General features: G+C 37.1%; 1 protein-coding gene across 7 annotated transcripts in view; it reads left to right on the forward strand.

Annotated features, from left to right (window-relative positions):
* GRM1 (glutamate metabotropic receptor 1) overlaps positions 1-12,508 on the forward strand; it is a 183,125-nt gene that overhangs the window by 139,675 nt on the left and 30,942 nt on the right. For all 7 annotated transcript variants that reach the window (XM_084513314.1, XM_084513316.1, XM_084513315.1 and 4 more), the window contains exons 5-7: positions 730-976; positions 6,720-6,888; positions 8,531-8,657. In XM_084513314.1, the coding sequence (XP_084369440.1) occupies positions 730-976; positions 6,720-6,888; positions 8,531-8,657 (543 nt within the window). The remainder of the gene's footprint in view (positions 1-729; positions 977-6,719; positions 6,889-8,530; positions 8,658-12,508) is intronic.

The raw sequence follows: 12,508 nt of genomic DNA on the forward strand, positions 1-12,508 counted from the left end.
GCCACAAATGGCACCCTCTGGCAGGGCCTGAATGTCAGCAGATCAGGGCTGAAAAGGGAAAGCCTTCACTGCCACATTGTTCCTAATCAATGGACAGAGACATCAATGCCAGCTCAGGCCGGATCTTCTAAGCCGCAGTTACATAAAATGTCTCTTAGTGTGACCAACTTTGTATGGCTTTCTGTAGCAATCCCAAATTGGTGCGCTTACTACTACTTTTATCTACCATGATTATTTCGGATAACTTGAGAAGTGATGCTGATTTACATTGTTTGCTTGCTTACACTGAAATAGACACTGCTATCTTAGCCCTAAAAAAAATAAAAAAATAAAAAAACCCAACATTCAAATGTGCCAAAAAATCAAACTTTAAGCAAATTGCTTACAAAAGTTGTACCAGATTACATGTGTAATTCTGATGCTGGGCTGTTTAACCCTTTTATCCATAAATAACATTGTGGAATGATAAGCAAAAAATTCCAGAATGAACAAATTAAAGCTGACAATTTGATTAAAATGGGGTTTTCTGAAGAGCCAATTTCACTTTATTTCATTTTTTAATTACTGTTTTAATTCCTTGCTGGCACCTTGTTTATGTTTTTTAAATATCTAAAACTTTATAAGAGAAATAAGAGATCCCTTTTTTATTTCTCACTGTTTTTTTTTTTTCATATTTCCTGTTATTTGACATTCCTTTTTTGTTTATAACTTCTTTTTTTACAAACATAGGCAATGAAAGCCTAGAAGAAAACTATGTTCAGGACAGTAAAATGGGATTTGTCATCAATGCTATATATGCTATGGCTCACGGACTCCAAAATATGCATCATTCACTTTGTCCTGGACACATTGGGCTGTGTGATGCTATGAAGCCAATTGACGGCAGCAAGCTGTTGGAATTTCTCCTGAAGTCCACATTCATCGGTGTTTCTGGAGAAGAAGTTTGGTTTGATGAAAAGGGAGATGCCCCTGGAAGGTAAAGAGATTTTTTATCTCAATTATTTGTACCAAACGTTGGGAAGGAGGCAATGTTCCTGGATTTGGTGATGGAGATTTCTCTGGCTGCTTTGCTAAAAGCATGCATATTGTGAGACAGAAACAGAGTTATCTAGGTTAGTCTTACTAGCAGGTAGGAATAACACTGGTAACACATAGTGCATTGATAGCTACAGCTTGTACTAGTTACTTGTACTAGTTACAGTACTTGTACTAGTTACTAGTTACTAGTACTTGTACTTGTTACAGCCTGTAACATTTCTAGTGTTTTGGGAGAGGACGGACCATGTATCTCACAGACTTTTGGTGTCTATGCTAGCACTGCGGCTCACCACCAGGGCTTTATTACATAAAGGGCCTAATGCAATTTTTTGGAATTTAACAAAGCATTTGCTTGCTGAGGTTTTGAAGGTAGGGCCGTAGAGCACATCCTTTTCCAACTGGATCTCAGCTGCTCCAAGTGCCCCGTGAGACAGCTGTACATCTGTGCCAGACAGTATTTAGTCTTGCTTGCTGAACTCCTGTGTGCTTTCCTTATCTTGCTTCAAATAAGCTCAGCTGTCCCAGAGTTCAAAGATAGGTCAGAACAGAACAGGATAAGTAATAGTGTTTGCCAGAAGGTACAGTGTTTCACTCATTTGGGGTCCAGTAAATTCCAGCTTTGTTAGTTGCTACCGTCTACCCCTCCCTAGAAGACACAATATGTACCCAAGCAAGGAGAGAGACAACAATTTGGTGAACTTGGACATCACCTTTGTTTCTCCTAAGGGAGCCAGCCGATAAATCTTTTCCTCTTCATTTAGGTCTGTGGACTCTGTCCAATTCTTTTAAGTGAGGCATCTCCCAGATGGATTTATTTATTTATTTGTTTTAAATAAATTTAATTCAGCTGCTGGTGTACATGATTCATTATTAACTGAATCCTACTCAGGGGTTACTTCATTTAAGTTAGTTTTGTTACTGAGTTATTAAAGTGTTATAAAAGACTCTCTCACTCCATCTTTGGGCTTATTGCATAAATGCATCTAAGTGCCAACACTGCACAAAGAGAGAGCTCTGGAATAAACAAGAGTGTGCAGTGTGGTGTATGCCTTCAAAGAGTATTTGCAAGACATGGTGGCCTTAAAGCAACTCTTACTCCTCTTGCTATCTTTTGTTATCAAAACTGACAAACTTTTTTACCATTTTCTATTTACATTTCTTGTTATATTAACACAGTATATACATTTAATCAGCTCATTACATTTAAAATAAGAAAAACCTGGTCAGTTTGGTCTTGTTTCTCATAAAGTGCTGCATACAGTATTTTTTTTAGTCAAAGGTATAAATGAACTAGGTCAGACTTTGAAACTAGAGGCAAGCAATTCCCTTACATTCTTGCACATACTTATTAACACAAAAGTATAAATCAGATATTTCTACATATAGTTTAGATAATATTGAGAAAGTACTGTTTAGCATATCTTTAAACTTTTTATGCACTATTTATCTCCATAAAAGCATTACTCCAGCTTTGCATATGCTGCATTATCTAGTTTTTAGCTATGTAGTTTGATGTTTATGTGTCATTTTCCAATTTTGTCCCATATTATACATTATCTTGTAACCTGAGACTCTCATCAACTCTCATCAGTATAAATTCCAGAATTAGAACAAACACTTCCTGAATTCAAAATATAGGAGGGTTTATATCAGGATATTTTCCAGAGTAGGTCAGGATGATAAAATTTCTCCCTTCTATAATTTTGGTCTGTAGCAAGGTTCATTTCTCTTGCTTTCCTGGCCTATTTAGAATTTGATGAGTTATTTTTGGTAGAGTTGTTTTTTTTTTTTTTTTTTTTTTTTTAATATATTTTCACAGCTGGAAAGTTAGCATTGGTTTGGGCAAGAGAATTCAGACAATCTTTTTGTTATTCATGCTGTAATCCTTGTATCAGTCTGTGGCATTTATATCTGTACAGCTGGTGAGATCTTTGTACACCAGCAGTAGTTTATGCCCGTGTAGATCTGTATGTATCAGTATGTCATTCTAGAATCATCCTAGTGTTTCTAGTGTCCCACACAGTAAAGCTCTTTGTGGGTAAGTGAATGTGCCACACCACTCTATCAATACCCCAAAGAACTTGTGTACCTCAGCTATATGAAAAACTATACACCACATATGACACCTAAATAAAGCAGAGAGAGACAGATGTGGTTTGTTGGCTTTTCTATGCCAGTGAAAGAATGCATCATAAATATGCACAGTTTTTCAGTGTTTTGTTACCATATAATGTAAACAAATCAGCTTCACAAGATGGAATAAGGCAATGTTCCCTTTTAAAAGCCTGAAGTAACTTGCAAGATCAGTAAGGTTCTTTGAGCAACAGATCCTCATAACCTCCTGTTTATGCTTGTCGTGGGTAGATCAGGTAGAGATGCCTGTAGTTATTCTTGGCAGACACTCATAAAATTTTGTTTTGAATCCATTACAGCTTTGTCAACATTTGACTTTCATAGAGTACATCCCATTTGCTTGCTCAGTATTGATTATATCACCCAAATTCCAAGAAATGTCTGGAGAAGCTGTGAGGGATGCAAAAGTCCACACCACATCCTTCTTTGGGCCTATGCAAGGGGCAGAGGACAGCCATGTATTTCAGGACAGAACATCTCAAGTTCTTGTCTGGTCTAGGGTAACTGCTTACTTTTACCTTCTGGCTAGTAGGAGGAAGCTTACCCCTCAAGGACAAACAATGTGCTTAGACCTCTGACTGTAAAATACTACGGGACAACTGACAGGAGCTGTCAGTGTCCAGCACCAATGCTTGACCTTTCATGTGTGGAGAAATGCTCGTGTTCACAAGCTAACAGAAGTATTGTTGTTCATTTTACCCTAACTAAACTTAGATATAGACCCATGTAACTCTACCCAGTAGCTGTTCTGGCTTAAAATCTAGTGACTTAATCAACTGTTATGCTTTGTGTAAATTATTAATGCATAGTGCAGAGACTTAAAACACATAGTATATAAAGAACTATGAGGCAAATATACACTGGATTTTGGCTCTGGAATTTGGCTCCATGGGTAGCTGTTTTGTCAAGTCACATCCCAGCATGGTTCAGCAATCTTGTTTGCCATTCTGCCTTCCAGGATACCGAACTTACTGCCAGCTCTGTGTTACAGCTGTGGAGAAAGGTAACTTCAGCTATTTCGGGCTAACCAGCACTTACCTCAGGGTATGAGTGTGTCTGTGACCAGCTGGATCACAGTTTGGCTCACAAGTATCTTGTTCATATGACCTCAAGGACTTGGTCATAACATTTCCGAATATACATTAGAGCTTATCCTTACATTAAAATAAAGTTTTATTTTCTTATGTGCAGAATGTTTTCATAGTTTCTGTAAATGCTGCTGTATGCGTGTAGCTTCCAGCTGCCTCCACAGTCCTCACTTTCTTGGAGCTTCACAACTCTCGTCAAATTCACTTATTTTGGGATAATCATTTGTAGCTTGGACGCAGCCCCAAACTGTTAAAGTTGTATATGTGTAGCTGGGGGAATGGTGACAGGGAGTTATTGAAGCACTGAATTTGTCCTTACTCAAAGATGGAATTTTTCATTTAAGAAAAGAAGAAAGGATAAAGAACTTATGCATGCCTCCATGCCGAGTATATTTGTTAGATCACATTTTTCCACTTAAAATTCAAGCTGCATATCAAAGCTGCAAGTATTGTACTACATCTTGTCATATGCAAGACTGTGTTAAGATCTTTTAGACTGCATACTTTATTCTTTGATGGTTAACTGATAGAAAAGGGAACAGTGTTATAGGAAAACATAAGAATGGCTTCCAACCTAAAATAAAATCATATTCCTGAATTTGCCAGCTCTTGAATGATATTAAATTAATGCCCATTTGTGCCTTATAATATATTTTTGCAAAAATTAAAACAATCTGTGTAGGCTAGAAAGTTCCATTAAGGGAATATGAAGTTTTAGTAATCTTTTATTCCCCTTCCTGAATTAATTTTCCAGCCCATTTTAACTGATTTTGTATTGGTCTAATTCAACATCACACTAAAAAACAATTAGGTTCTGCTTGCTAGCAAGAAGCACGTACACCCCTGCTCAATTTTACTCCTGTTTGTTGAATCTACATTATAAGGTGCCCTGCTGTTACTGCTTCTTGCTATTCTGACTCTTCATAATGCTGAAAAAAGAATGACTTTTTATGTTATTCCTTTGTAAGAGATGTGAAATGAGAAGGAATTGTTTCCTGGTGACTTTGAAATTAACCCCTTTCCATAGCAACTCCTCAGTTAAGACCCAGTTGATAACCATGGAGCTATAGAGCTGCTTTTTAAGCACCTGCTTGGAGCTCTATTGAAGTCAATGGCAGGAGTCCCATTTCCTACATGGTTCAGTGGAGCCATGCAGTGGCACTGACATCGTCTGAGCATGCACATTGGCAAGACTGAGATCTAAATACAGTTGTAAGTAAGCACTTCGTTAAACTATCTTTCGCTAGAGAGATCTCAAAGATTCAATTACCAAAACTAGGCGTCTAGAGAGTAGTTTGAGCACCTTTCCTCTGTGAACTGCAGAGTTGAAATTTTGCATGTTTGAATCTCAATAAGGGAAAAGATATTTCTCCAACTTTGCCCGCAAACAAGCATCCTGGTTTTATTTACAGCTCATGTTTTTCTTGCCTTTCATTCCTAATGTGCATACAGATTAGCAACACTCATTATTACCTAAAGAATTTTCTGTCCAGAGACTGAGACAATCCAGTAGAGAAAAACAAGGTAGTAACTAATTCCCAGGCTTGTAAAACAGAAGACACTTTCTTATTTTCAGCACCAATACTGATTTCTGGTTTGCAATCCTCTTTTTCTAAAGCCCTCCCACACATACCTGTCACCTACCTTCTTGTCTGAAGAGGCCAACCTGTAGGTCCATCCTCTTTTTTTTTTTTTTTTTTCCCCTCTCTCCACTATTCATTCTCCCATTCTTGCTTATTTCCTATTATGAAATTACCATAATTAATTACTGCTTTGCACAAGGCATATTCTGTAGGTAAAAGAAGGAGACAAACACTTAGCAGTAAGGGATGTGCACACATCAGGTACATCACATGGAGGGCAATGATGGAAGTAGGGAAATTGAATGCTTTTGTAACAGTGTTTTATGGTTCTTTTATATTAGCCTTGGGAAGTTCTATGCTGTATGCCTAGGGAGAGGAAGTAAATATTGTTTCTGGGCTGCTAACTTTTCCTGACAGTTTCACTGAGTTAGGTAAGGAAAATAGTGAACTAGTGCTTACAGTTAACTTATGGCATACCAGTTTAGTTAGTTCAAATACTTCTACTGGATGATTACTTCACGGTTCTCAGCAGAAGCAATACTGCAACCAACCTATATGTAGGCACCAAGTGTATGTTAAAGTTCTGAAAAATGGCCAGACAGCACATCATCCAAACAGTGCTTATACATGTATGTGAATCTTCAGCAGAGCTTTCTTTCTTTGGTATACAGTTCTTCCTGGACACACAACTTTTTACGCACAGTTTTATGTGAATGGGGCAGTCGATCAGTAATTATGTGACAATCAGAGTTGTTATTTACCATGATTCTACTGCAAATCTCACAGTATTTGCTGACAATGTGAAACCCTAGTCCCTAGGGAGTTTTATCCTTTCTATCGCAGGTCAGTGACTAGCTTCCTATTTTTTCCCTTTCAGGTATGACATCATGAACCTGCAGTACATAGAGCCCAACCGCTATGACTATGTCCTCATCGGAACCTGGCATGAGGGTGTGCTCAACATTGATGACTACAGGATTCAGATGAACAAGAGTGGGATGGTCCGATCAGTGTGCAGCGAGCCTTGCTTGAAGGGGCAAATTAAGGTTTGCATCAGATCCTTTGTTCCATAGAAATGTGAATAACCAGGCAGTGCTTTTTCACTAAATCCAAGCAATCTTCTTTCAAGCCAAGGGAAACAGAGGGTGTTACTTAGAACAGGAAATTATATTTCTACAATTTCTGCAGGAAAGCCGAAATTGTAGAAAGACTCCTAGATCAACATTTTATTCTTAAAATCCCATATAAAGGCCCATGCTTTCTAAAATTGTCATTGATGCAGAATCTTTCAGTATGACAAGATTTGAATTAAATTTCCCTTTATGTGAGAAAGAACAAGATTTTCACTTAGTCATTGCCTACACTGGTCAGTGGCTGGGATTCACTCAGGGGCATTAAAATAATGTAACCCATGGGAATCCAGTATTTTGTTCCAAAAATAGCACCTGTGAGAAAAAAATAATAATTAAAAAGCACATTTATATCTCATGTTCACAACAGGAGGTATGGAAAAACAAATGAAATCACTCTTTGTTTACCAAACAGTAGCACTTGTATCAAGCTTGTACTTTGCCACCTGCCATATCTGGTCTGGATGACATAAAGACATGTTCTACCACTATTAAAATGCTATGGACACAGTAAGTTTAAAATATCAAGAAGCCCATTCAGGAATATCACCTTAAAAAAGATTCTCCTTTCTAATTTCACTTAATAAACATATCTGCAGCTTTTAAATTGTATATTGCTACTATGAGCCATAGATGATTGATGATTGATTTGGCAAAGGCTTAGTGACATACTCCAGCAGTCTTGGAGGGGAAACAGTACTGGTATTTACTGCCCTCCAAAATATCTTTTCTGTTTTTGAGATTGTGCAGTTTGTGTATGTGTGTATATGTAAACAACATGCATACAAAATGCCAGCTTCATCTCCCATTGAAGTCTATTGGACTCTTTCCACAGAATGCCGGAGGAAATGCTAACCAAAAATATATATACATCATTCAATAAAAAAAAAAAAAAAACAAAAACAAAAAACAAAAAAACAACATTTTGTATTTTTCTTAGCTCTGCATATAGATGGATAGGAAGATTCTGAAGAGAAGGCTGGATTCTTCCTTTCTGACAAACAGAGACAGAATTTAATTTACAATTTTTATTGTAAATTAGAAATTATGTGCTTGTGCTTGTGTGTATATATATATAATATATACATAATATATAAAATATATTAAATAATGTTATAAAATATATAAGTAAATGCATGAATCAGTCTTTATTCTAATATTTGACTTTGTTTACTGCTTTTTACTATTCAACAGATATTAAGTGTGAGCTGAAGGACTTTGTCCCAACCTGAGTCATCTCTCAGACTAAACCTCTTCTCAAGTTTGGTTGAAAATATAACACTTACTGTGACACTGTACTAAAAGGGAAAATGGTTTTGCACTTTCAACTCAGGAAAATAAATAAATAAATTGTCCTAAGAGATTATCTTTGAACTTGTAAGCACAATTTTTAACACAAAGGGGTAAACATAAATCCAGGACACATTTTTTAATTGTTTGCAATGTCCCATATGCAGGAATCCTGTCATTTAAACAATGCAGGCAGTGCCTGTTTGCTGTGGGGGGTTCTGTGTTCTCTTATAGAGGCTTATTGCTGAGGATATGTTTTGCATTACAGGTCATCAGGAAAGGAGAAGTGAGCTGCTGCTGGATTTGCACTGCTTGCAAGGAGAATGAATTTGTTCAGGATGAATTCACCTGTAAAGCCTGTGAGCTTGGCTGGTGGCCGAATGCTGAACTGACAGGTAGGGATGTGTCCCTCCAAATGCATTCCCATTTGACAGGGCACAATGAGAATGGCATGTGGTGGAGAGTAAGGTGATAGTATGCAAAGATAGTAAAGGGACATATTTAAGCACACATCCCAGTGTAGGTTAGGGTGAAAGGTGCTACATGTTTTGGTTCAGTTCAACAGCAGTGAAAATAAAGACAGTGAAATTTTACCAAGAAGAAATGACATATTTTGTCTGTTCCTCCCCGTTAGGTAGCAAAAGCATTAATAAAGCTGCTAAAACTACCAATGAACTTAGCAGTATTTGCTGCAATTTTAGCAGTGAATATCACAAGAGCTCGGTGCATCTTTGTCAGTTTGGCATGAAACTCTTTCCTCTTGTTCTATCTTGCAATTAGTAATAATTTATTTGGGATTTCTAGGCTTGCAGTAACTATCAGAATTTCCTTTTGTATAAAAATCATTCTTTCTACACCCACCAGCAAAAGGAACATCAATAAAATCTTAAAAAAGGCTGGCAGAAGAAAGGGAAAATTTGGAAAGGGAAAATTAGAATTTGTCTCCCCTGTGAATATGCTTTGAATGAGTTGTATGCTATGGCATCCTTCTGATCTTTTCTACCTATCAAGGTCAACTGCTCACACCTGCTCTGGGCTTTACAGTAACTATTACCTCAAGACAATACACATAATGCATTCAGAAGCACCACCTTGACCTTGGGGTTTACTTTGTATCACTATGAAAGACCTTGCCTCATGCTGCATCTGCAAAATTTTGCTGCCAGTATTCAGCAGAGTATAGTCAGAGAAATGATTTCACTACCTAGCTGACGATCAACTATACAACTTATCACATCATGGTCCTTCAATATAACTGGGGGGCAACTGGATGTTCCCACAGCACCAAACACATAGCTAGTCACTGAAGCCAAGAGAACTCTCAGGGGTTTTCTTTTGGGAGGGAAAGCTGGCCACTTTTCCAGCTAAAAAGGGTATTATTAATCACAACAAAATGGAAAATTTGACTTTTTTTTTTTTTTTTAATGGAAAATAAGCTCTCCAAGTTCCCATATGTGTGTCTGTACCCCATACCTCTGACTCCAACAGTCTCCTTCCCTCTTTTTCTGTGGTGTTCAACGGAACCTATTTCAAACATATTTATCAGGATATAGAGATCTCAACGATCATTTGGTTCCTTTAAGTTTCATGTAAATGGGTTGAAAGAAGAGGAATTTTTAATAAACACCTCCATAAGGGTCCCAGTTGTGGAAAAGCATATTGTTTTTCTAGACACTAGAAAATCTACAGCATCCTTTATAAATGTCCTGATCACTGGAAAAGCTCAGATTCAACCCCCACTTTCTGGGATACCAATGTCTGCTAATTTTAAAGCAGATATCCACAGAGAACCACATTCTTGGAGGTTCACAGAATTGTTTGTATCTACTATTCAGGGAAGAAAACTAGGACTTCTTTTTAATCAATAAGGCAGAACAAGAACATAGTGAGAGATCAATGTGCACTTGAGCGAATATGGTTCAGTGCTACTAGCTGCCCAAAATAGCTCAAAAGGGGGCATGTCAAAATGACAGACACTGCCGAAAGGAGTTGAAGAAAGCATGAGTGCTGGAAAAAATCTCAGGGGCATGTTGCAATCTATTAACTTTTAATGAAATCAGTAAGTGACCTGCTGATTTGTGTTTCTTCTCAGCAAGGAGACTGGGCTGCTGCTGTTCTAAAATCACAGTGGCATCAGTCAAATGACAGCATAGCCATCGATTGATTTCCTAGAGAACATCAAAATGGCAGTCTGTTTCTGTACAGCTTCTTCATTCCTTCTAATCGAGGAGAAAGATTCTTTTTTAACCCTTATATCAGGGTTACAGAAAGGGAAATTGAGCTAGACAAACTCTGACTTTTGGGCTTTGCTTGAGTCACTGTTGGTGCTATTTAGTATGAAATTCTTTTTCCTTGCCAGTATTTCCCCCATCAAATATGTTTTTATAATTTGGTTTTGTGTGTTGTATTCATACCCTGCCAGTCACTGTAGCATCTAGACACAGACGTTAACATCTCGCATTCCAGATTGTTTTTCCCTTTACCTTAAGTCATAAATGCTACACATGTGTGCAATTTTAGTCTTATTTTCCATCACAGATGGAGGTTTTAAAATCCTTAGTCCTTTTAAGAAACATGGATTGCATACTAACCTATTTCCTAAGACTTTTCAAGATGTATATTTTCTCCATTTGAAATCAGTCTCTGCTGCTCAGCAACCCTTTCCAGAGGTTTAAATATTAGTTTTAAATATAAAATGTTTTTTAGATTACATCTGCTAAATATGCATTCAGTGAAGTGGAGTCAGCAGGCACAAAGAAATTTCTCACCATAAATAATGTAAACTGTACAGTTAAACTGATCTGACAAATCATCACTAAAACTAGTGTCTTAAGGTCTTGTGCAAGGAAGAAGAGAGATCTTTTATAGTAATAGAAATTGTATAAGTGCAATGAATGTCAGGCTAGTAAACCCACTTTTCTCCATCTTAAACAAGCACTAAAACAAGATAAGAGAAGAAGTTTTATAGAGCTATTATGAAACGAATTACAAAGGTTTGGGGCTATCAGCTACCTGGGATGTGTTAATGACCTCAGAAAATATCTTGGAGTGTCTTATTGGCCTTGAATTATGAACAAAATTTAAAAATAAAATTTAAAAAAGAAAAATTGATTAGCCTGCTCTGGGAAATGACTCATGGTTAAAGTGCAATAGAAGATGAAAACTACCAAAAAGCTTTTTACTAGAAACTTTTAACTGTGAAGTTTTTGACAATGATTCTCTCTCTTTTTAAATCATTATTATTATTATTATTATTTTATTTTTATTTCATGTATGCAACTTGTAAGTACACTGTTTCCTGAGCATCCTCCCCCTATCTTGACAAGCTTCCTGAGCCTACTGTCTCTTAGCTGGGAAACGACCCACCTTCACAGATGCTGACAACCAACAACTGTTTGCTGATATAAGCAGTGCAGGCTGTTTTTTGCAATGTTTGTAGCATACGTGGCTCTTGGGGCTTGACAGTGCGCAGGAATTGCACTGATATAACAAAACAGGTTTCTAAAACCTTGCACAGGATAAGCTTAAAGCGATCAATAGACTTACGTACATGCTGAATCAGGGCAAAGTTTTCAAACACGTTAAGATAGAATAATATGAGTATGGCTTATGTTGCTAAGCTTAAAACACACATTAAAACTGAAGCCTTCCAGCAACCACAGACCTTCTTCTGGTTTAAGAAAAGAGCTCTGCATGTATTAATCAAAGAACAGTAGCTTCTGACTGTTAGTCTACTATTAAATGAAAATAATAGCTAATTCCTGCTCAGGGCTGCTGCAGCTAATGGCCAGAGGCTCCTACTTCTAATAAAAAGCTTTTTCTTAATTACATTTCACCAGAAACATACTGATTGGAAGAACAGTTTTTCCTCACCCGTCTGAGTCTTGAACAGAGCTTTCTGAGCAAAAGAGAACCCCTTTCCTTTATAAAATAAGACATCCAGATGCACACACTATCATTCCTGTTGTTTTTGATGTTACAGGCGGTAGCATTACCTGTAGTTAAGTCAAGCTGGCACTCTTAGATAAAATGAGTACAGAATTATAAGGCATTGTTTCAGTTCATATGACATTGGAAGACATTAAAAGTTCGTGCAGAAATTTTCCATGTCAGGACTTTGCCTCAGGCTTACTCTTTTTTTTTTTTTTTTTTTTTTTTTTAATTTAAACAAAAAAAAACTTTTTTCTTTCTCACAGTGGGGTTACAGCAAAACTCTGTTTGCTCAGCCTTGATCCATACCTCTGCT

Source organism: Aythya ferina (assembly GCF_964211825.1).
Source record: "Aythya ferina genome assembly, chromosome: 3".
Lineage (NCBI taxonomy): Eukaryota > Metazoa > Chordata > Aves > Anseriformes > Anatidae > Aythya > Aythya ferina.